A 26,631-nucleotide genomic window follows, 5' to 3' on the forward strand; every position below is an offset into this window, starting at 1 on the left:
TCTAGAAGAAAAAAAATGGACCCAACATACATAAAGTACTTTTATATAAAAATATAAAATATATTTCTTCTTAATTCCTGACTTTTATGGCAATCATTACTTTTTGGAAACTTTACTTGTGGCTGCTGACAGGGTCAAAACATGTGGTGGATAAGTTCAGACTTCAAAGGTATCATACCTCTGACCATGGGCACTCCTGTGCCATGAGCCTCCTTGTGTTGTGATCTGTTTGTGTGTGTTGAGTATGATTTGTAAAGCTGTACCTATCCTATCAGATGGTTGATAATGCAGTTACATTTGCTTTTCTGTGTTGCAAGCCTGGGATTTTCAAAAGGGACAAGTAAGATTAGCCCCTTGGCAGCTAGGTTGTGCTTTGCAAAAGTTAAGACACTGACACTGTTAGGTAGGAGGAAGGAGAACACTAGGTTTTTCCTTCTATCTGAATCATTTTTATCACATGATTAAAACATTTTTGCTTTGTTTTCCTTCCCCTCCACCTAATTCTCCTCCATAAATGTTTTGCTTTTTTCAACTGTTCTACTGGTAGCAACTGGACTTAGCATTTCACTGTGGTAATACAGGAAATATTGAATTTTTTGGAAATCACTTGGCACTGGCTTATGTTTTATAACTTTTAAGGTTAAAAACTCAAGGTAAAATTGTTTATCACCAAGTCTGATTTAAGAATGAAAGAAAGTTCATGTGGACACAAACAAATCAGAGATACTTTTAATTTTTCCTTCTTCTAAGTCTGTAGCATAGAGGTTTAAGATGATGCTTTATAGTCCCATATGAATTGTATGCTGCAAAAGGAATCCATAGCTATGGTTACTCACAGGGATTTTCTTAATGCATTCTGATACGTGGTATCCAAGTCTTTAGCATGGGACAGAGAGGTTGTTGGAAAGCTGGGCTTTCTGAGCCATAGCTGAAGTGTAGGCAGGGTACTGTAGAACATGTGAAAACACCCACTAAAGCACTGCACATATCTCTCTGGCCAGCTGAGCCCTGTTTGCATATTTTCATGTTGTCCACAACGGTTGAGAGAGCTGTCAAGAATACAAACTTTACTTTTCATGATGTTTTTTGATTGCTTGTATCTCATGATATTAAGGTGGCAGCACGGGTAGCAAAAGGGCAGCGCTACTGCTCCGGCAGTGGTGTAAGCTGGAGTGGCCTTGCAGCAGTAAAAATGAACTCAAAGATCAGAGTTGTTCCTCTAGCAGAGCATCCCATCTTGCATCCTGCCGAGAGCACTCTCCACAGAATCGTTAAGGTTGGAAAAGACCTCTGAGGTCATTGAGTCCAACCTTTGATCACCACTCTCTCAACCAGAGCCCAGCACTTACTGCCATGTTGTGTCTTGAACACCCCAGGGATGGTGACTCCACCACCTCCGTGGGCAGCCTATTCCAATGCTTTTCCCTTTCTTCCTGCATCTCATACTTCCTTCCATAGTGATGGTTTCCATAATCAGAAAAATTTCCATGGATGAGTGCATGTCCCCATGGGCAAGTCTCTGAAATTACTTGCTCTGATCTCTATGGTACAAATTATCAAAAAGACATAAAGGAAACCTGGTTTTGGCCGAGGGATACTTTGACCTACTAGGTAAATTTGTTACTGCTGAATAATAATAAAAAGTTGTCTTTCTTAGTTCAGACTGAAAAGAATGCACATTTTTGTATATTTTTCTCAAACTCATCAAAAGAGATTAGCGTTCCAGACACTGACATGACAAGCTCTAATGAGGAAAGTAGAGCTAGAAAAACTGAAATATCAGAGTTCACACTGCTCTCAGCAGTCTGACACAAGTCTAATATATTGATACACATAATTAAGCGTGGGTTTCCCCGACAAGTAGAAAGGGAATTTTAATAGTTTAAGAAGTCCCTGAAGCTATCTGACCATCCTTGGCTTTCTGTTTGATCTGATGATTGGAGAACAGAAGGTTCTGTAAAGGAAGAGCTCCCAGCAATTCCCAAACTCAAGGTCCCCTCCATCCCCCCTCCTTGTGATTTGATCTCAGTATGAATATTTTTCATTTGATCTGCTGCTTCTTCAGTTTATCATTCAGTGCCTGGACCTCAGCTGGGCTTAAAATATTTAGAAAGAGCCTGCCTAAAGATGGTGGATAATTTAATGTGCAACTGCTTAACCTGGTTGGTTTTAAGAGAGGAAAACCTGAGGATTTAAAATTATGTGGAAATACTGATATAGAACTCTCATACTGAGGAAATGCCATTGTTTAACATTTATCAATAGACTCCCTTGCACAGAATATTGATGGCAATTCAAGCTGTGCTTAGATGGATTCTCATCCTTCTGGAGTTACACAGCGTTGCACAGTGTGACTAGATGTACTTCAATTAGAAAAATGTTCTTAATGCAGAAATATTCTTTTAATGTTCTGCCCTAAAGTGCACCCCATACTTTCTGTAGTGGTGAATATGTTTTGTAGATGCTGCATCTATTGTGGGATTTGAGGTTGGGGTATCATATTATTATTTTCTATAGTGTACCTTGTGTATAAGTAAAAGTAATGACTTCTAATGAGTCCCTGACCTACTTCAACCCACTGGAATGAACCTAATCAAATTCAAACACTTTTTATTAGGTACTTTATATTATACACGCTCTTCCTTTGTCACATCCTCTTCTACCAGGGCAGAATGGCAGGTCATAAACTGAAATACACTTGCTGTAGCATGTCTTGTTAGACTTTGTGAAAGATACTTTCTGACAGGTGGTGATGCAATGCAGCTTTAATAGTTTATCAGCCCATTATCTGTCACTATACAATTACATGTGTTAACTATAAAAATTACTTTTACTAGGGTAATTCAGTTTATTCAGGCTACTGTAGTTGCCAGTCCATTTGACCACCAGCAATAGCCTCAGAAATAAGTATGATAGATAATTACTGTGTTTGTAGTGGAGAGGGGAAAAAAAAAGAGAAAATCAGTACTGAAAGAGGATTTGAATGTTTGATTTTAACCCCGTATTTCCACCAGGCTAGCAATTGCATCTGTCTGCGATTTTTCACATACCAGACTAGCTTACAATGGTTGCAGAAATAATTTTGTTGGCAACAAATGGAGCTGCATTGATCCTCATTTATGTGCTTTCATGAAAATATCAGTGCTGATCATTGAAGTTATATTCTGTTCAGGAATATGTCTTCAGAAGGTAACTGGCAGCAGGAGTAAACCCAGTGGAAGCCAAAGAGAAAGAACAAAGTAAAATAATCTACCCGTTCCAGCTCAGAAGCATTTAGGGATGATAGATCCCTTTTCTTTCTGTTTTTGGGGCAAAAAACAGCTATGTTGCATTTTGTCACAAAACCTCATATCTTTGCACAAATATTTGCGAAATATTTCAGGTGACCTAACTATTGCCTCCTTATCATTAGGTGTATGAATTGCAAGCACCCTTGCAAGCAGTTGACAGGAACTGCTGTGATATTTACTGCAAATAGAATGACTTGGAATAATTCAAATGGGTTTAAGAAAATCCTGCCTACCAAGTGAAATCAGCTAATGACAGCTTTCTGACTGTACTTTTCTTCTTTCTGTTTCCAAAGCTATTTAAATTCTACTAAACCTTTTTGAACTAAATGCATTTTAAATTGCATTCATCTGGGTGAAAAACATATTTATGTTTTCTTGCTTTTGCTCAAGTAAATATCAACATATTTTTTGGGGGGCGAGGTAGAAATCAGTGGTAATTCCTGAATGACACACATTATTGTTCAGGAACACCACATGATAAATATTGTCATTGAGGGTCCTTAACATCCAGGGAGAATGTATTCATCTAAATAAATATCTATTATAATTGCCTGAGTTTATAAATACAATGAATACATGAATTTATCTACTGGGAAAATACATTGTTGTAGATTATTCCTCCTCACAGTAAAATCCATGCATGGAATGAGGCACATTGAAAAAAATTCATATGTTGAAACTTTTCCATAACATTAGCTCTAGCAGAGTTGATTTGTAGCTGGTACAGTTGTTGAGGTGTCCCCCTGCTCAGCTGCTCTGAACATTGCATGGGTTGTCTCACATCTCCAAAGACATTGCTGAGTCTTAATGTGCTAGGTCTTCACAGGGTGATTTAATATTGGTTTATTCTGAAGTGGATGAGACGAGGTATCTAATGATGACATGGGTGACCTCTCCAGTGTTTGTCATAGAGGGAAGGATGAGGACATCATAGGAGGAAGTTGAATGTAAGGCATCTTAATAATCATGTGTAGCCAAAGTGAGTGGGATTGTGAGATTCAATGGGAGACATGTTGCTGTTTATGTTATTGTTCTGCATAGTGTGTAGAACAGTTGAATTAATCTCCCAGGGTCTCTTTATAGTCAGTGGAGAAAAATGTTCCAGGGTGCATTTCACCTTCTCCTGTAGTTAGCAGTAATAAGAGAGATTTTCACTATTGTTTGGTATACAGTAGGATGTTATTAAGCTTTATCATACTCTTTTGAATCTTGAATGTCTTTCCTGAATGACTTTGGCATTACTGTGTTGAAGATTGATGTTTTTCAGAAGCAAGAGCAAACTAAGTTGGTGTTCTGGCTGATGGCAATTTAAAAATTTTACTAATGGCCCAGGTATGGTAATCTTGGCTCTCCTCCTGCAAATGTTCAATATCTAGGCCCTGAGGATTCCTTTCATTGCTGTGAATTTTTTGTACTCACAAATAACTCTTTCTTGCTGTACAGAAAAGGGAATAAAAATCTCGAAGAGACAGGGCCATTAATGATTAATGACAGACATTTAAAATTCAAAAAATCATCAAGTTGAAAATATGTTTCCACAGTCAAATTTTGTTCGAGTACTTTAACTCATTTGCAAGCTGTATTAGTTGGTAGTAAAATTCCAGTTGATATTGAGTAATCATTAGCTTAAAGTTTATTGACTTTAGTTTTTTAGTTGCAATTATTACTATTTTTAATGTGCTATTGCTAATATACCTAAAAAAAAGAAAAAGAAAGATGGCTCAGTGATGAAAGAATGGAAAAGAGAAATAAAATGCTAGTTGATACCTTAAAGTCAGTAGGAAAAGACTGAGTGGGTAGTGAAACTGAAGATGTGAGTGATTTAAACCCATTACTCTGGGTGACTGTACAACATAGTTACTGCTGTGAGTGTAACTCATAATGTCTAATTTTTAAAATTGATAGTGATTCCTTTCTCCAGTCTTTTTCCTTATGAGCTTTGCTCATTTCACTGTCTGCTATTTTGTTCCCAAATCATGCTTTCAGCTGGAAGGCTGTGTAAAGGAAGATGGCATATGAAATGGCCAGCTGATGCTTTACATTGTCAAATGTAGCATGCAAATGGATTTGAAAGCTCAATAAAAGGGTTCTAGTGAACTTTTGCCTTAAACTTGGAGAGCATGTAATTCAAGAGAAAGCATGCTAAAAACTCCCTGCTTTGGTGAAGACACTCTCCTGGAAGGGCACAACTAGGTCATGTTGTTTCCTCTGCCATCCTCAGTGCAGCTCTTCTGTATTTTAGGGTTTGGACCCCAGCACTGGACTCCCCAGACAGATTCATAGGAATGTTCCTCTATAAATAGTCCTGGATTCAGGAGTAGTGGGTGGCTTTTGTTTTCAGTGTATGAGGAGCTGAAAGTGGTTTGCCACTTGGCTGAAATAAATGGAAAGTTACAATAGCTGCCTTTGACACTCTTGAAGTTGTCCACACTTCCTCCACAAGGAAGTACAAGTCTGTTTTGTACTAACACTTGTCCTGTACTGATGTCATTCCTCGTTTGAAGAGCTTCCACGGCCACGCTTGTGGATGGTCACTTCTGCCTCTCTAATCCTTTTGGAAGAGGAGAACTTTAGAAACAGGTTTTAAATCAGCTAGGAGATCTATTCAGATAGATCCACTAAAAAGAGACTCTTCTGGACTACTGCTTTTGACTTGAACATATCTTCAAGGATTAGGTGTTCTGCTTAGCTATCAGCAGTTTTGTGTGTGTGTTTGGTTTAGTTTAGGTTTTTTGTTTTTCTCAAAGTTGTTTTATTTTTTAAGCATGCTGACTTAGTTATTTGATGCCAATGACTGAAGAATAGAATGAAATGAGCAACCACTGACTTAGATTAAAGGACTGAGGGATCACGAGTTGTTTCAGTAGTAGTTCAGGATGAAGATCAGTATGAAACTAATACTGGATATTGTTTTAAAACATCACACTAAGATTTTTTAGTTTTCAACATTTAATAGACAGCTTAAGGTTTAAAAATAATAAAAATAAGGCTTCTATGAATTAATCTATATAATAATTTCAAAGACTTAAATCTGTCACCATCTAGAAGCTGAGTTTATCAGCAGGTTATAGGTTATTGGATGACAGTGGCCAAACCATAGGGCAGGAAAGAAGAATCATATCAATGAACAGTCAAACATGAATGCTTTTAGCAACTGTCAGTGAATGTGACAGATGTTGTGCAAGAACCAATTCAAATGTGGTTATATAATCAATATTTTTCCCCCAGGAGAGAAGGAAATGCACTATTAACACCAATATATACTACTTAAATACAATGTAAACGTTACAGGTATTGTATTTAATTTTGAAAAATTAGATGGAGAAACCTAGAATGAGAAATAAAACTCCTTCTTTGCAGGTTTCTTTCAAAATGTAAATTTATGTCTCAAGAGACTAGTGGAACTTAAAGTAGAAATACAGTCTGTATTTAGGGAGTTTTAAAAACACACATTACTGAATTGATAGAGCATAACAGTTCCCTTGCTTAGGCAGCATTATGTTCCATCTTGTAAAATGTACTTGGGGAAATGTAAAATGCTTTATTAAACCTACAGTCCATAACTAGAGTTGTTACATTTTAATGTATATATTTTTCATTCATGGATTATTGAACCACTAAATCCAAAGAATTTGACCTCATGCCAAAAAATTTCTTTAAGTCTCATTCTGAGTTTTCACTTCCTAAGTAACTGGAGCATAAACCAAATGCTCAAATTTTAAAACTATTTTCAGAGCTCGCCTATATAAAATTGTACTTTTAAATGCAGGAAAGGAAGAACGTTACTATTTTCTTTTGCATAAACTTCTTTCAAGAAGGAAGTCCATGAAGTATTTCTGGGTGGGAGTTCTGCAATTTTGGGGAGAAATTCCTTGAAGGTGGTGTTGTTTATAACCATGAGGGATATATACAAAAAGAAATGAGGAAAATAATTATATGTTTCTTTGTAAGAACCATTTTTTTCTCCAAACTTAAGGTTGGTTTACTGTTCAGAGAGTGTCCTTCTCCCTACTTTCACATGGCGTATTCTTTCCTGCTAGTAAAAAGCTTGCAGATGTTATAAATCAGCTTACTTATTTAAGCTTACTAGTGTGCCAGTGATTTTAGAGTATTGTGTTTGTGTTGTATTTGCCTTCTGTTTTCTTCCACTGTTATTACAAATAACTCTGGGGAAGAAGTTAGAACTGCAAAGAGATGAAAAGTAGGAAAGGAACATCTCTCTTCTTTGCATTTTCCAAAAAAATGATATTTGTAGCACATAAAATATCTCTATTGATCTGAAACATCTCATTCCTGTGGTTGATTCTCTCAACAATTCTCTTACAAACACACATCTAGGATTTGTTATTCATCTCATACCTGCAGGAAAACGAACTGAGAGAGTTAATGGGTATAACTCTGTGGTCTAGTTTCAAGATTTTCACTGCCAATGTATCAGTCCAAAGATTTCTTACTGGTGTTGATTGTGTTGACATTATTGATGACATAACTTTCAGCAAAGGATCAATGACTTAATATTTGTGTAATGGAAGACCAAGGAGTAAAATGAGTAAAATCATAAAGGTTGTCTTTGTTGTTTTTGCATCTGTAAAAAGAAAGGCCTGCTTTAGAGAGTAATAGAACAAGTTTAGAAAGGCATTGATATGTCCTCTAAATATGCATAATTGTATTATTACAGGCCAAAAATATTTTGTCTGTAAAGAGGTAAAGATGTTTCAAACACTTTATTAAAGAAAGGGAATTTATACAAGGCAAATTTTGTAAGAACAACTTATCCTTTAGTTTTACTTGGCGTAATTTTTTGTGTTAGTAATATTGATTTCCATGAAATATAACCTCTAACTATTTCTGTGATCCTCCCTCTCCTTTTCATTTGTGTTCTCTTTTGTTTTTATTATAACAACATTTCAGATCTTTATTCCAAGACATTTCCATGTGTAGGAGATTTGTTAAAGAAGAATACAGCCAAGATACATAAGAGTTTATTTTGTTAGCTTCTGACTGAGAAATTATTGTGCTAACACTTAGGCAATTAACTGTTTATTCAGGCTGTATGAATATATCTGCACTGTCCATGCAGGTTTGGTTAATGACCAGACTTTCTGAATTCCTTACATTTGCCCCAAATCTGTTATTTTAGTTTGTATAGATGAGGAAGCACTGTACAGGACATAACAGTTACACTGAAACTTTCTACTCTAACATCTGATATGACAGAGAGTATTCACCAGATCACTTGCTGCCTGGTGCTCTTCAGTTTGGCTCTCAACAGAATCAACTTAGGAATTCTGTTCAGATTGCTTTCTTGAAGACTTATATATTTTGTGACATGAATTAAGCATCTTTTATTAATATAGATCACAGTGCAATGCAATAATTGGAGTATCTTTTATTTCAAGCTAATGACTGTTTAATCAGTTTTACCTTTTTAAATAAGAAAATAATTATCTTTTTAAGTTATCATAAATATTAATTAAATTTTCTTCCCCAAAAATATACTTCAAAATAAGAGAGTATTGTTTACAATGTCTCTTGTGGACATTGCTGAACCATCTGTATAAGACAAGAGTTAACAGAAATTCAGCCTTGTTTTTTTTTTCCTAATATAATAATAAAGCATTTTATAATGCATTCGAGTTATTTAGGTTTGTTTCTACTAAGAATGTTGAGATGTTTTCTATAAAATTTACTACCCTTGGAGCCTTTCTCCTTCTGTATATGGGTATCATATACAGGTAATTTTTTTGGGTCTGGGTTTTTTTTCATCAGATAGCTTTTGCTATTTAATACATAGCCTTTGTGTTCTTAAATCATGCACAATGAACTATTAAAATTGAAAAATGAAAAACCTTTGGCAGAGAAACCTTGAAAAAGTTATAAAATAGGAATACACATCTTCATGTACATGAATAAAGCAAAGAAATGGAAATAACCCACATTTTACTTGTCAAATTTCAAGAATAACAGTCATCATAACTGACCTTTTCATTTTCTGTAGTAATAGTAAGAATTCTTCCCTTTTCCCCCCCATTTTTTTTTACCTTCACTTATTTCTATTAGGACCAGAATAAAAAGAAGTTGTTATTTTTACATGTCAAGAATCATGACATCTGGAGCAAAGCTGAATGCATTATTTCTTGGTGAGAGTGTTACACAATAAGGCTTGACTGACATTGTACAAAATCCGAGACGCTTTCTGATCAGCTGATTTAATTAAAGCAAGATATTTGGTTCTGCACAATGCCTGTGTATAATCTATTACAAGCCTTTCAAACGTACAAGTATGTGCTGTAAAATGTCATGAGATTGGCTTGCATGACTTGTCATTCTGTTTGCAGATACCTCAAATCAGCTATGCATCTACAGCTCCAGAGCTGAGCGATAACACCAGGTACGACTACTTCTCTCGAGTGGTCCCACCAGACTCCTACCAAGCACAGGCCATGGTTGACATCGTGACGGCCCTGGGGTGGAACTATGTCTCAACGCTGGCTTCTGAAGGCAACTATGGGGAGAGTGGTGTGGAGGCGTTCACCCAGATCTCCAGAGAAATCGGTGAGTGTATTTTTACCAGATTTGGTATTTATAGGTGCCGAGTTACAGAGCATGGCTGAGTTCTGACTAGGTGCGTGCACTGTGATGAGAACACCCCTGGGTGTGTTACCCGGACTCAAGTGGGTGATTTTGCTTCTTGCATGTATGTCAAGGTGGCAATTCTGGCAGCTATTTAAGAAGAGAGGCAAAAAATATATGTCATTTGGCCCTTTTGGGAAGGGGCATCTCCTTGATGACTTAGAGGCGAAAAGCAATGAGATGCTGAACTACAGCCAGATTTGAGGAAATGCAATTTTTGATCAGGAAAATTATGGTCCAGTGAGAGCCTTCTCCATGTTTCAGCATGGATAAACCTAGAGGTTTTAATTTTGATGAATTTTAAAAACAAAACCCCTGAACAAGGCATAACCTTGCCATTTTTCCTTCATAATAAAATGTGCTGTACAAATACAGGTACTATGAGAAGTATATTTAAATCCTTTTTATCCTTTAAAAATTTCTTTTTTACACTTTCATGTGTTTTTTCTGACCTGAAAAAATAGCTGTTTCTCAGGAACAGTAGGTTTTGGGCACCAAGGAATAAAATGATGAGTAGCAGGTGGTTTGAAAGAGGGTAAAATTGGTATTTCACACAGTACAATGTTAAATGACAACACCCTCCCCCCTCCAAACAATTTTCTTGTCCTTCCTCAGAAAGCTGGTTCAATCTACTAGATTTAACTTTCAGGAAATGTAAATATAAACTTTGGTTGTTTTGAATCGGCTTGGGTGTGAAAATATAGTATCTCCCACTTTCACTAGCTGCCTGTGAATATAGAGAGCATCTCTGTCATGTAAGAAGGCACAAGTGTGTGCTTCAGGTACTTATGTTTGAATTGTAAAGGTAAGTGATTACTTGCAACAGCCCGGTTGTAGAACGAAACTACAGCCATTCTTGACATTAAGGAACCAGTGTATGTAATATGCTTACTTATTTAACTGATAAATGTTCCTTTTCTAGCTTCTCTTCATTGCTGGCAGCTCCTAGGTATCTTCAAAGACAAAGCTGTCTACTGTACGTTACTTTGTTCCGGGGTTAGTAAAGGCATGGATAATTCTTTCACAGCCCATATCTAAAAGAAATGGTTCATCTGTGGCAAATAGATTGGTTTCCCCAGATACTCACTAAATTAATTGGCTGGAAAATAATTTTTTTCCTGAAACCATCTGCAACACAGTTCTGAAAGCAAACGAATAAAATTCAGGACTTTTTACTGTTTCCCATTTCCAGAAGTATGAGAGAACTTCAGATGGGTGCAAGCAAAAACCTTAATTAACTTATACTCACAATTACTTGAGTTTGTCTCAGGTGGATCTTCACTGATCCTGGAAAAAAATAAAGACCATTGTAATATGATAAATAGTTAACGTGAATAAGATAAATTAAATAAATGTTACTAACAGGATTGTGAATTCAAAGCAGTTGGACTCATGAATAGGTGTCTTAAACATTACACAATCCAGTGATTGTAAGTTGTGATTTGTGGTTTGATTTCTTTTTTTTTTTTTTTTTTTGTGATTTAAGTTTCTATTAGAACATTTGATTTTTGGCAACCTCTGTGCTCCCAGCAACTTACCAACTATTTTGGGTATCAGGGACTCTCATGGTTCTGAAGAAGGAAAGCAGAGGGAGGCAGGACAGACAAGTAATTTTTATTTCCTAGAAAAATACTTGGGTAAACAGTCAGGTAAATAATATGTAACCACAGGGACATGATTGATAACCAGTGCAGAATTGTCAAGAAGAAATAGTATCAAATCCATCTAATAATTTTCTTTGACAAGATAACAGCTTATAGCTGGAGAAAAGCACTTGATGTGTCACATCTCTCAAATTTTGTAGTGTTATCTCAATTGTCACATGCGGTATTCTCCTGAGCAAATTTGGCAATTGTGATCTAGGTGTAAATAGGCTGGATTCAGACTTACTTAGAAAACTTTTCTCAGATCAGAGAGCCATTAACAATAATTTCTGTTTAAATGAAAGAACGTGTTGTGTGTGTTTTGGCAGTTGTTTAAGCTGGATCATGTACTGGCCAATATTCTCATGTTTAACCCATATGGACTTGGAATGAAGGTTACTTTAAAATCTGGAGGTTACTTTAAGGTCAGCAGGACTAAGACTAGGACTAGGAGAGTATCTAGAAGAAATCCTTGTAGTCCAAATCTGAAAATACTGTCTGGAAAAGGACAAATTTAAAACACCAGCAAGGCTTCTGCAAGAAGGATCTGTGCAATGAGGAATTCAGACAGACTGATCAGAAAATACTATTTTAAAAAATTATGTAGGGTTGATACTAAATAATAACTTGCATTCCTCATGTTTTGATGGAACATGCAGGTGGACACACCATCTGTAAAATAATTTGAGTAATCTTCCAATTTGCCTGTCAGTTGTGGAATGTTATTTTTGACTCAGGACAGGTTTTGTCCCTCACTTCAGAAAAGGTGAAACTCTTCAAGCAAGCAAAAACAAAGACAAATCGCAAAAGCGTGGTCTGTGAGGAGCTGCTGAGCGGGGGGACTTATTTCACCTGAAGAAGAGTTAGCTAAGAAGAGGTGATAGAAGATAATGTTTTCAAAAAGGCTTTTGCAGAGAGGTAGAGGACCACTTGTTTATCAAAATACAGTGTATGTAAACAGAAATAATGGATATAATCTTTAGCATGATTCTGTCTAGGTTTGGAGAAAGCAAGCCCCTTTTAATGTTTAAGACATTAAGTATTACTCCAGCTTGCTTGGGGACATTTTGGAATCTCCATTGATAAGGATACACGAGAATGCATTAGACGAACACCTGCCCACTGATTATGTAAGTGTACTTAGCTCTTGCTTGGGGCTGGGAGGTGGAATGGATGATTTCTTAATGTCCCTTCCAGCCTGATCCTATTATCCATTGTCTTCAGACATTTCGTCTGAGCCATAGGGCTGGAAATGATTTTAAAATGGAAACTAAATAGCATCTAACTCTGAGGTCTGAGAGTATAGAGTCTACGTAGGTTTACAAAAATCATCTCATAGGGTAAGACTGCACACAACAGCAAAACTTGCCAGGTCTGTGTTAATAACCTGTGTGTTGAGAGAACCTGGTTGGGGCACTGTGCCTCTTGTGCAGCTGACATACAAATGTACAGGACAGCTCAACTCCTTGTTGAGTAATTTGTGTCCTGCTTAAGATAAGTAGCCAACAACGGGAAGCAAAATGAATGTGAAGATCAGCATAATGAAAAGCAGAAAAATTGAGGAAAGGATGTGAAAAATACTGATATATTCATTTCCAAAAAAAAAATACTGTATGAGAGGACATGTGAGATTGCAGATTTGAATATAAAAATAGGAAAGCTAGTTTCTTTGGTTTATTATTTGTGCTGTTTTATAAAGGAGAGATGAAAAAGAGCTAGGGTTTTACCTAATTTTAATAGACAGATTAATTTAATGTACTTAATTAATATCATTTTTACCCTCTGTCTCTAATTTCAGTTTGATTGGCCCTCTGTTCAACTTCTATTTCTTTATCAGTAACAGAAGCAAAAGGAAGAAACAGGCTCCAAAATGAAATGTGGAATACTGAAAAGGTCAAAGTGGTGCCACCCTGACATGTCACCACATATATCTCATATCAAAATCTGCTCTCATTTTAGTGACAAAGACCCTGTCTGGGAAAAAGCAGAACTGGAAATTAAATATTTTCCATGACAACGATTGGAAGGAGATTATTCCAACTCATTCTTCCATGCATTGTTTGAAGACAATGATTAAATTTATAGAATTTTCTACTCCCATTATAAAGTTAATGATACCACTGTAATCATTTTGACATCATGATCAAACCATTTTGGTACATTGACCAAAGGAATGAATTAATACTAATTCTTTAAGAGTTTAAGCATGAAACTGAAACTTGACTTACAGGTACAAACTAAAATGAGGAAAACAAGAAAGCACATTTTACCAAGTCTTTATTAAACTGTCATGCTAAAAATTAGTCTTCTATTTACCTTCTGTTCATTATCTTTGACCAAATAAATGTTGGAAAGTTTCTGATCCAACTTTCTTTTAATGGTTAATTTTGCCTGTTATTAGAAGCAAATGAATTTACCATTAGAGAAAAAATCATGGGATGATTTTGTCCCCTCCCCACCCCCCTAAAATACAAAACCACTTGATTCAGACAAATCTCTTTGAGTTCAGCTTACTTGCTCAGTACGATGTTTGTGCTGCAAAATGTAACAAATCTACAAACAATAGGTGAAATGCTATGTGACAGATTTTATTCACTGCTGTTGGTTGGCTGCTGATAGCTATGGCAGTGAAAATTATTAAACTCTTAGAAGAGGAGGTACAAATGATTAAGGCAGATTTGCAGAGCTGATCATTAAGAACAGGTGAGAAACTTCAGCACTGCTTGCCCCTTTTTGCTCATAAGTTGATTTTTCATGTCTTGACAGAGGTGTAAAGAAAACAGCAAAGGGCAGTTAACAAAGAACATTTTTTGATCTTTGACTGGTCAAAATGACATCTTCATAGCAGCAGTATTCCAGAAGAGAATGATGCATTTAATATCAGGGTGTGACCTTGAATAAATGTTTTTTAGGAACAAGGTTCTGTAATTTTAGCTACTTATTTTATACTGGTAAATTGCAGTTAACAGCATTTTTCCAAGGAGGGACTACAATTAACTTTTAATTTCATAATATTGTGTCATTACAGTGACAATGAAAACTATATACTAATGATAATGAATGCATGAGCTGAATGAATGCTACAGTAGCTTTGTCTGTTTCAGACTTCAGCACAGGTATCTGTATTTTGCTTACAGAGGGAATGGTCTGTGACATTTCTTTGACATGGTTTTTAAATCATGTTTGTCTCTTGTCAGTTCATTCAGGGTGTTTACGGTTGTGCATTGTACCTCTGCTTTTATCCAAAGTATTGGATTACTTCTTTGCAGAAGAATCATAGAATAGTTAGGGTTAGAAGTGATTCTGAGGATAATCTAGGCAAACCCCCTTCCAGGCAGGGTCACCTAGAGCAGGTTACAGAGGAATACCTCCAGGTGGATTTTGAGTGTCTCTACAGAGGCAGAATCACCTTTCACAATTTTTGGACCTTCAAATTGTCAGTGGGGAAAGTGGAAGTCTGTTGGGAAGTGGGGTGGGAGCTTTGAGCAGGAAAATAAAACTTAAGGGGTGTAACATTTCCTTTCCACTTAGACTTTGATTGATAATTTAGAAATGGGTTGTTGTTAAGATTAGTTCACATTTCCTGCAGTAATCATAACAAACCTTTGATATAAACCTAAAGCTTTTTGTATTTTGTTAAGTAAGATGAATGGACTTCTCTCACACCCCCAAGATAGCTTTTAATAGAAGATTAAAAAATCTTGCAACATGAAGATGAAAGAAACACAATACCTGAAATGTAACCTTTTCTCCAGAGATATTTCTGCTTTAAAGTCTGTTTTCAGGCATAACAAATTAATTTTAACAACTAATAATATTCTAACATACCCTCACTAAGGGTAAACAGTTTAATTCAATTTTAAGTTTTATTTTAATATTTATGCAGATAAAATTCTATTGATAGCACTGTATTTCAAGCTGCAAGCTGTAATTAATAATAACACTATATAATTAGTTACAGGAGCTTCAAAGTAAAGTTGAAAAATTACAAAATCAGATGGTAGGTGTATTAATATTGCAAAAGCCTGAAATTACTCCAGCAGTTTTTAATATTTGTACCAATTAGTACCTAATAAAGATCAGTATAATTTATAAGTATTTAAAATGAAGAAGTATTTTAATTTCTCTCAGTGGTGCTAATCAATGTGATAGTCTTTAACTATAATTATTTTTTTTCTCTATAGTTTTAGGGAGATATCTCAGAGCAGTAAACATACTTTCTGTCTGTGTTCTCTGACCCCCCAGTAATTGTAGGAAGAGAGCCTTTCATATTCTTGAGGTGTTTCTTCTTCAGTCAATTAGTTAAGTCACTTTTAAATGTCCTATAGGAAGCTCACTAGCTGTTGAACTATAAGTACTACAGAAGTCTCTGTAGTAGGACTTTTTTTCTTCCTTTTGCTTCGTGTGAACACCAGATGTTTGCCTTGGTTGTGAACACAAATGAGAAGAATAATAAAGATGTCCGTGAACGTTTTTTTCATCAGTGCTTTTAGTGCTATGACTTCTTTGTAGCTGTTTCAAACCTCTTAACTTAGTCGTGATATCTAGTTCAATTTTTTAAAATGTATAAATACAAACAAAATTATAAATGTGATGATGCTACCTTTTAGCAAAGTCTTATTAGATTAAAAATTAGATTCAACAAAAATATATATTTTTTAAATATAGTATGTGATGCCCATAACAAACATGCTTTTTCATGAAGAAAACTGTTCTTCCAAATGAGGAGCACTTTCCTCTTTGCAGACTGAAAAGTCTTAGTGTCTAAGCTGAAATCAGTAGTTTTAGGGAAGCCATTTCAAAGAAGATGTAAGGTGTGCTTTTTAATATTAGATGTGAAAAGGCATTTTAAAAGTACTTAGGAATAGTGGTATATTTACTTGAGGTTTAAATAATTAGGTAAAATCTTTCTAAAAGGAAAGGGCAAATTTAGAAATCATTGATTAAACTGTAGTCTACATTGTGCTTAAGACATCTATTATTATAAAGGATCTTTTCCGGCCATATAAACTGTTATTAAAATTCCTGAAGTAAAGCAGATAAATACATAGGTTTTAAGCTGTCATCCAATCACTGAGATGGCAGGAATAAAATTTCTCGAGTGTTGCTCTTCTGTGTATTGGTATGTATTACACTTGAGCCTGTAGCTCCTCACAGACTTTGTGGCTTTTTTTGCTTGGAGTCCCAGAGCAAACAATTCACACAAAATTAAAAAGACTCATGTCATAGCAATGTTAGGAAATGTCTAAATCAAAATGTAGTCATTCTAATTGTTTATGACCAAATTTCACATAGTCCCATTAACAGGAGGGGATTTTAAACTCAATTAATACCAGTGGATTTTCTTCTGTTAAAGAAAAGTATTTGTTAAGTGGATACTAGAAGGATAATCAAGGATACACAATAGGATTTGTGGTCTGAATAAAGCTACCCATACTTAGTTTTTGTATTATGGCGTTTTTGTGGTGAAAGAGGAGAACTGTTAGAAAAAAATTGACAGCTTATCTTCCATGGTGGTTGTGCTTAATTTTTTAAAAAAAAAATCAAAAATCTCTTTATAATAAGTCCCAGAAGCTTTACAGATTTTGCCATAAGTGAGATTCCCCTCCCATGCACCAGCCCTTAATGGAGAACTGAGTTCCTCATCCTCTATTTTTATGCAGAAACTTCTGTTACTGTCCATTCTGCAGAAAGCTTGTTCTTGCACAAGATTCAGCCAAGCACCTTCTGTGTTGCTGTGGTGTGAATGAATCAGGGATCAAACAGGCAGACTATGGCATGGCCTTGATCAGAGCTTGTGTGACTCAACTTTGCCAAGATTTAATGGTTTTGCTTTCCTGGCATGCAGACTTTTGTAAGGAAAGCCTGTATTTAAGGACACCATCTGAGTAAAACTGACTGGAAGAGAACCATGGTGATGTGGACTTGGGCTGTATTTACATGATCCTTTTGTTAACAGATCAAAGGGTTCACAGCATTTGAATTATAGTCTTGGTTATGCTGCTGTCAGGAAGAACTGTTTCTGATGTCACAGAATGTTCTGGGTTGGAAGGGACCCACAGGGATCATACAATCAATTTCTTAGGTGAATGGCCCCTGCAGAGATTGAACCTTCACAACCTTGCTGTTATTAGCAACATGCTCTCACCAGCTGAGCCAGTCTCAGGATATTCTGTGATCGAGAATCAGTCTCAATCATGTTAAGAAGGTACACCTGATAAAGAAAAATTGTTGAGGCTCTTGAGTTTTCTGAGAAAAATTATTTTGTCTCTCTGTGTGTCTTTTTGTCTTGAAATGGTTTTTATTAGTTTTAAATATTTAGCATTTTTTTAGAAGGCTGTGCTTTCTACCTGGAGAACTTTAAGTTTTAAAAATTGTGTGAGCAATGCCTCATGATCGATAATAGCAATATACTCTCAGTATCAGCTCATTTGTGATCTGTGGCTGCAGTTAAAACCAAGAAGCACTGGAGCTGTCAGGCTGAGCCAGACACTGCAAGTCAATATCTTGTCTCCAGTGGTGGCCTCAATACGTGGAACAGAAAGACACCAAAATATTACTTAGTCACTGGCAGAAATACTTATCCAAGGAGTGTTCTGTAACCCCAGGTCTTTAGTGGTGGATACTTAAATTTCCTGAAGCATGAAAATATATATCCATTATATTTTTTTTCTGTTACCATTTTAACCTCACTTGTTAAATATTCTCTTGTTTGGATGCTGCGAATGGTATGTAGGAGAATCCAGTTAACCGCCTTCATAATGTGCTTTCTTACACTCGGGGTTATAAGATATGAAGAAATTGCAGTCTAATGGCTTCTGTTGTCACTTCCTGGATCTTTTATTTAATTTATATCTCTGTTAAGCTGTGTAGCCATGACTGAATACTCCAAGCAAAGCTTTGCTGTTGATTTATATAGTGTCATTGTAATTTCATTTTTATTCTCAGCCCCAATCTTTATGCATCATGACAAATGGTAAGCTTTTTCTGTTGGCTGCTGGGTATCAAGCAAATTATTTCAAAAGCAATCTGTTCTGACACTCAAAGTTTATTAACAAATGTCAACAGCTGATTTAGAACCCAATGATGTGTGTGAACGATTCCAGGTATTTCTGCCAACCTGTTCTTCACTGTATTTGTCAATAGCCAATGTTTTTCTGTGACATACTTGTTTATCTGTCTTTCGGAATACTTTGTCTCTTCTCTCTGCTCTTTTTTATTTCAAATAGTTTTATATGATTTTCAAAATTTCCAGTCTTTCTATTCAATACACTCCCTCTCCTTTCAAAGTGAGTTGTGTTATACAGATCAAACCCTAGCAGGCATTTCTAGAGCACATATTTATTAGCCTTTTCCAGTGCTAAGTTTTGGCTGTTTCTGTCTATTCCTTCTACTCATTGTTTTTGATCCATGGGAGTCCCTTCCCTCTCACCACTGCCCAATTTCATCCAAAAGTCTTCTAAAAACTTTATTATGAATGTTAATATTCATAAAGACGTAAAGATGATACATCGATTTTGGTAATAACTACTATCTAAGTACTAAGAGCAGAATGCAGAGAGATTTGAATTTTCCTTATAAATGTATCTTGTACAACTGTCTGTCCCTCCTGAATGCATTTGTTCTTCAAGGTGCTTTAAACTGTGTAGGATCATATCTGCTGCTAAGCCTCTGGTACTGGTAGTTTGAGGGTGAAGGTTAGTAACTTTGCTAAGTTGAATTTTTGTGATCATCCAGCTGCACATGAAGCCACTGACTCAGTCACATAGCCCATGATCTAGAATAGCCCTAAATGCAACTTGGAATTTCTCTTTCTTCAGAACTCTTGACAACAGACAGTTTATTAATTGAGACAGGGGGAAATTGCATTATGATTTTTGTGGAAACTTCTGTATTACAGTTGAAACATATTTTGTTCAGATTTCAGTATCATTTTAGTTTTCAAAGCTATAAAATGAAGCATAAAATGAGTATTTCATCTGATGGCTTTGCAATTATGCCTTCTGATATTAAAAAGAAAAAATGAACAAATGCAACTGAGACTTTGTTTTCAAGATTTTTCAACAGTTTTGTCTGAATGGTACTATCTGTCAGAAAACAATAATCTTAAACCTCAGTGCTACCCAATAATTATCTTTCCTTCCTTCCATAGCCTGAATGTTGTTAATAAATGGTGTATGTGCATGATACATAGTCTACTTTCCTGGCCAATCCTATGGATATCTGGGAAACAATTAAAGCAGACAATGCTGTTTTTTGTGTGTTTTAAAAATTTTGTTGTTCGGTTTTTGTTTTGTTTTGGTTTTTTTCTTTTTCTCTCTGAAGAGAAAGCAAAAGTGAGAAAACAGCTATTCATCATATTGTATGTTTAAGTAATAGGTATGTGACTTTGTGCCCACTGTTATTTACTGTACTGTGATATATCTACCTTGATAGCAAGAGATGCCCACTATTTTTCTTCCTTTATATTATGGTAAATTTCATGTTCTGGGCTTTACCAGTGGGATTTTCACTTCTCATTTTACTTCTTTATGACTTTCCCTACTTGTTCTGTTTGTGTTGTCACTGGCTTCTATTTTTAATATGCCATGCTAATGCAAGATTCTTGAGTTTTGTTGTTCTGAATGATGTAGGAGGGTTGACTGAGTTGAATGTTACAATGCTGACAATATTCTTGCAAGATTAAATGCAAAGAATGTCTGATTTTAAATGTCAAAGAGATATTCTTGTTTTCATTTTACTTATTTTCTTTCTGTTGTTGAAGGGCAGGGGCCCACATTGTGCCCTGAGTCACAATAAGCATGTTTGCTATTAAACATGTAGTGGGGTAGCTTAGCAATAACAGCTCTCCCTTGGATGTTCACACTGGGGTAACCCTTCAGGTACAAGTCATTCCCAGAATTCGATTAGCTAATGAACTTTCCACAGAGTTCCAGAGAATTCTTTTCAAATAATAGTGTTTCGAAGAATTGCTCTTACTTGTTTCAGAAAAAACAGCCATATGTGTATGCCTCACTAATATTTGGAAAGATTCCTGCATTGATTTTTTTCCATTATAAATGCATTATTTTTATGCAAATTGCAAGCTGTGATACCACCACTTTAAACTGGGATGGCAGAAATACACATATTGTGAAAACTCACAACTTATTAAAAAAAAAAGAAATTATTTTATCTTGCCAGAAAACAAAGTGTTACTTAGGTCCTCTCAAGGACAGTTTTGTGTGATGAAAACAGAGTTGTTTATTTTTCTACTTTCTTAAATACATAATGATTAGAGACTTTTCATCAGTTTCTAGAAGAAACAGATCTTATTGTTTAAAATGCTGACATTCTAACAAAAATGGGCACCAGTCTGTCTTTAATATTCTTCATAAAAGCAGGATATTTTGACTAGACAATTAATCAAGAGAGAGAATGAGTTACAAAACAATACCCTTGAGTAGCACAGGTGTCATGCAGATAAATCCCTGTGTTGCTGTGTCTGTAAGCATCCCAAAATTTTCCTGCCACGTCCATCTGGAGCATACTCTGCCATAGTGTACAGGAATGCAGATTGGCCTTCTCATGCCTGCGTAAGTCATCTTCTCCTTGGGATGCTTGCTCAAGTGCTGTGATTGGTTACCATAGAGAGAGGAACAAAATTTCAGCCTCCTTGCAAACACAAGAACATGGGGCTGTAGATTTCAAAACTGAGGACTGAGTCCATTGAAATGCATTCATCTGTGTAATTTGTAGATGTTAGGGGAGGGATGGAGGGCTAAGAAAAGCAAAATATATCTCAACATTTTGATGATTCCTGCAAACATTTGTGCTGGAAATGTTTAACTGTCATTAAGTGATCCATGAGAATTGTATGATGTAATTTATCCTGGGGATGTTAAAGCTCTCTAAGGTAAGATCAGTGACACCTGTTTACAGGAGTACCAAGTCAAGATCTGTTTTCTTTTAAAAATAGGAGCAAAAGGTCTTAACTAAACTTGTGGTAAAGTTCTTTATTTTATGTAGTGATTCCTATTTTCCTTTTAACCTATTTTCCTTTATTTTGAGAGTGGGTGGGTGGATGTCTATTTATCTTCAGCATGGACCTCTTCCTTTGATACAGCATGCGGATCCCAGGAACATCTTGGGCCTCAAAATGATGAGAGAGAATGGTATTTTGTAGTCCCAGGAAATAAGCAACCTTCATTTTATAAAAGTTTAAGCTGAAGTTTGGTATGAGTACCATGAAACCCTGCTTTCACAATAGAATGGGAGGCTATATAACTCATCAGAGCCTGCCCAGGTATTTGGTGACTTTGCAGAGGTCCCATGGATAAGGGGAATAAGGCACAAACTGAGCCTCTTTTTGCTGCTCCGTTCAGACAGGAGCCAGATGAAGGCAGTACTTCTGTACAGAAGTCTGCCTGCACTCTGCCACGTGTATCGTCGTACATTCTGCTGGCCTGTTGGATTTGCTGTGAGATGCATTACAGCATTTCCTAGGGCCAGTCAATTGAGTTCTATGATTGTAAATATTTTACCTAATATGGTAATGCACTTAATAAAATGCAGATAATAATTCTGGCCAATTTATACCTATTGTCAGACCTCATAATTAATTCCATTATATTGTGGTATTTTATGGATTAAATAATTTCAAAGCTTTTTCAGGAGGTAGAAATATTAATAATCTTTGATTAAAATATTTTGATTAGTTAACATTTTTGATTTTTTTTTTTATGGAATCATTAGCTTTGTAAACTATAATTCCCCTTCCACAGAAGTGAAAAGTTGGAGCCAACCTGAAGATATTCTTTCTCTTGTTAAAATACATGCAAATTATTTGTTTTTTTTTCTTTTCTTTTTTTTTTGTTTTTTTTTTGTTTTTTTTTTCCTCCAGTTAAGTGCAAAGAATTTGGTTTAATAATTAAAATGTAACCTCCAGAATGGTGTTCATGGCATAAGACTTTGCAGACTTAGTTAGGAAATTTTTATTGCAGTTAATGTGCATTTCATTGTTAAATCCCTTAATTGTTTCGATATTTTAATTAATCAGATGTACATGAGTTGGCAGTGATGACTGCACAGAAGTTTTTAAAGCCATGCAGCTTTGGGGATGCTTTTCTTCCTATGTGTTCCTTTGCAGAATCTAAACTCTAGGTCAGCTGGGGAGAGGAGGATTTCATGCGATGGGAAATGTTCAATTGAGATGTAGAACGACTTTTCAAAGAGAGAGCAGTGGTAATGGCCAGTTTTTCACAATAATGTCCATGAAATTGTAAGTTTCATTAACTAAGGTCAGTTTAACTGGGGTTGTCTTATCTTTTCTTGTCTTTCTGTGATAAACAATTTCAAAGGCGGCAGCTTTTTGGAAGAGGACATTTGGATGTGTTCAGGAAATGTGTTAGTGATGGAAGAGCATTAGTTCCCATATGTACACTTGCCACAGGCACCGAAAGCTTGTGATAAGCCCCTCTGGGCTACCTACACATCAGGTGCCTCTCAGAAGGAATGGTGAAAGGCATTCAAGGACATCTGTGCTGGCTAGAGAATCACTTTCTGTTTCCTTCTAAATAACTCTTTCTGCTCATTTGTTATTTCAGCTGTTACACAGGCATAGAATACCTTGTGTAAGAAAAAGGTTATGTACAGGCTTAAATGGCAGAATACATAGCGTTCAAATGCTTTTTTCCCCCTAGTCCAATTACATAGTTTACACAGAAGAAAATAGGGTAAATGAAAAGTGAAAGAGAGGAGAGAAAGAACATAAAAAAATAAAAATGCTTGGTAGATATCTTCTGTTATCTGTTATCAGCTTTGTGTTTACATTATGTTCAGTCTAATAAAGTGCTTAACAAAATACAGTTATGTTAGGAAGTGATATTCTAGGCAGTGTAATATATTCGCTATTGAACAGGCAAGTAAACCCCTGGATTCTGTCCAGTTTGATTTGATTTATGCACAGGAAGGGAAGGAAAACAAAGCAAGATTCAAGAGTGGACTTGAGCAGTTTGTGAAAAGGACTGTTCGATGCATTTGCTTGAGACAGAGCAGAATCAGATTCAGAAACCCAGATGATCCTTTTGCACACTCTCTTCTTGGTCTTAGGATTTGCTCAGGCTGAGGGGCAGAACAGTTGTGCAGGCTCAAAGCTTGAAAGTTTTGTTTGGGTTCCCTCTGTCCCCTCAAATCATCCTTTCTTGCTCAAGAAATCTATCACTTCTTTAGGAAGGTATTTTGATTAATGACTCTGTAATTTTATCCATTTTAAATGGATTTATTCAAATGAAACACAAGTCTTGAGTAAATGTTTCTTTTGATGGTGCACAAAATCCCTATGCTCTACCTCACTTTGTCTTAAATACCAGAAATGAAATGCATCCACAAATATTTTATTTTCACTCCAATTTTGAGATATAATTTTTCAATCCAATTAAAAATGCACCTTTTAGCTTGGAGAGTGTGGTTTATACTAAATCATGGTTTCAATTAGAAAAGGTTGCTCTTGAATCTTTTGTAGCTTTATGGGTTATTTGGTGTATCAGATGCTTTTTTTTGAATTCTGGTTAATTAATTTAAAAACCCCATAAAACAATAAAAAAGGTTAATGCAATATCAAACATTCACCAGTGTAACTGAGCTCGAATCTTAGTTTGTGCAAAAGCTCCTTTGCTGTCTCCAAAAGAGAGGAATCCCAGTGTTAAGGGATCTTCATGACTCACCATTTAGCAGACTGTGCCATGAGCAGTTGTCAGCATGGTGAGAGAGTTTGCACAGTGCTGTTGCTTTTGCTTACCCAATATTGTTAATTCTTTGCTTCTACAATCAATGAATTCCCCCACCATTCTAATTCATTCCTTTCCATACTTCTGAATAAATAGATTTTTGACAATTAAACAATTGAAAGAAGACTGACACCACGAAAATAATACATGATGAGACACCAGTATTAGCCTCAGCCCTTCTCCAATTAATTTGCTCCATCAACATTTTATTCTTACTGGAATCATTGTTCACTTCTAACCAGATCAAAAATAAAGCAATCATTCTATCACAGAGGCAGTGGGAGGGGATGGAGGGCAAGGACCTGTAATTTTTTTATTAAAGTAATCCTAATACCACTGAATCTGTAGGAATACGATAATGAATATAACAATGCTAAAATGGTATGTATTCATCTTATCTTTTGCATTTACTATAAGTTAGTTATAAAACTTTACATTAGGTTTAATCTCTTGATTATTGATCAATACTATGAATCAAGAGGAACAAAACTATTGAAGTGAACAACTTTTGGAAGACAGAAACAAACCTGGTATTTGTCCATTTCAGACTTACGAGAAGAAAGGAAGTAAAGGTATCTCATGGACTTGCACTATTTTACTACATTAAACTAGTGGCATTTAGTAAATGAAATGAGAAAATAGTTACTTTTGATTTAGTTTTAGATGCAACATAGTATGTTTTTCAATAACTGAGTGGCTGCTGCTTTTTCAGGTTTATTGATTGTGTCGAGTTGCAGAACTTAGGGTATGTATATATGCATATTTGTGGTGGCAGTGGGGAGTAGATTGAGTGGTCCTTGTATAAAAGAAGAGAGAGTGATCAAAGTGCCAAAGCTGATGGCAGAGTACTAGGTGAAATAAAAGCATTACAGATGCTGTATGCTACCACAGGATCTTTGTGGGCGGGGAGAAAACTTTTAAAAACTTCTCATAACTTGCTCATGAGAGCCTTTCAGATTAAGAAAGGGGAGAAAGGGAAAACAAGAGATGCAGTTGCTTGATGATAAAGGAAAATTAAGGATGAATAATAGATAACTAATTATGTAGTATGACATGAGGTCAGAGCCCCAGATAGCCTTCCAGCTGTCATTTTTTTCCAACTTAACTCTTAGATATCCAAATTAATTCCTTTGAAAGTTCTTGCTTGAGGCTTCTGGTAGCAAGCATTCCATATCCTCAACACTTCAAAAATCCTCAGGCAAATCTGAAACAGTGGCTGTGATCAGGAATTTGATTTACATCAGTTGATGATGTGATCATCATCACAGTGATCATCTCTGGGGTTACTCTAGCACCAGTGGATGCTGATTTTTGGAGATGTGTGAATGACCTTCCTAGGCTGACTGCATCCAGAGCCTACTAGTCAAGAATGGTGCCTTTACCTGTAGGGTTGCTCACATGCACCCTCACAGAAGGTGCAAAACATAAAAATTACTTGGGGAAATTTTTTCAAGTGGTTCCTTTTAATTTGAAATCCCTAAGATTGAGAGTAGCAGGTGAGCAGGTTTAGACCCACAATTTCAGATATACAAATAGAAAAACAATATTTGTAAATTCAGAACTTTATCTGGCAGAAAATAAAATACAAGAATACAAAACTACAAACTTACTTTCTCATAGCATGCCTTAAAAATAGTTGCTGTTTAAAAAGGGTTTCAACTATGAACAGACTATCGCATCTGTAGTCAGTCTTTTGGTAATTTAGCTGCTCTTAGTCTGATCAAACAGGAGTTTTCCAGGATTACCTGTGGTAAAGGAGTTAGCCCAAATGTGGAAGATCATCCAATTGCAGTTTAAAGAAACTTAAAACGAAGACAATTAACTAAAGATACAAGTGTCTGTGGGCATCAGGAAAAGGGAATGAAAAAGTGTGGCATGGTTTGTGTGAGAGCAAGAGCTTCTCTTATGTTTGTGATTAAAACAGGGGGAATTATCCTTCTTGATTATTTTTGGAGTAATTGAGGTCCCTGGTGCTGGGACACCTGCTTGCCTTCCTTCCTTTCTTTTTTTACCTCTTTTTTCCCATTTCTCTCTCAATTTTGCTATCAACAGACACATAGGAAAAACTGAAATTTGATTCATATGGAATGGTTTTAGATTTATGCATGTTAACACAAAGGGATCAGTGGTGTGCTACAGAAGGAGGGAGGTGTAGTAGGATAATGAAATTTTTCTCTGCATTTTCTATTGACTTCCTAAACTCTTTAGAGAGTAAATTTCAGTGGGCTGAGATGTCCCCATTTGGGTCCAGAAACTTAAAGTTTCAGTCAGAGAACGCCTAACTTGATCATCCCATTA

The 26,631-nt window shown here is 35.9% G+C and overlaps 1 protein-coding gene across 1 annotated transcript in view; it reads left to right on the plus strand.

The window, feature by feature from the left end:
* GRM8 (glutamate metabotropic receptor 8) overlaps positions 1 to 26,631 on the plus strand; it is a 304,251-nt gene that overhangs the window by 45,129 nt on the left and 232,491 nt on the right. The window contains exon 2 of the mRNA XM_062491912.1: positions 9,629 to 9,845. Within this exon, the coding sequence (XP_062347896.1) occupies positions 9,629 to 9,845 (217 nt within the window). The remainder of the gene's footprint in view (positions 1 to 9,628; positions 9,846 to 26,631) is intronic.

This window comes from Cinclus cinclus, chromosome 4 (genome assembly GCF_963662255.1).
Source record: "Cinclus cinclus chromosome 4, bCinCin1.1, whole genome shotgun sequence".
In the NCBI taxonomy this organism is placed as follows: Eukaryota; Metazoa; Chordata; class Aves; order Passeriformes; family Cinclidae; genus Cinclus; species Cinclus cinclus.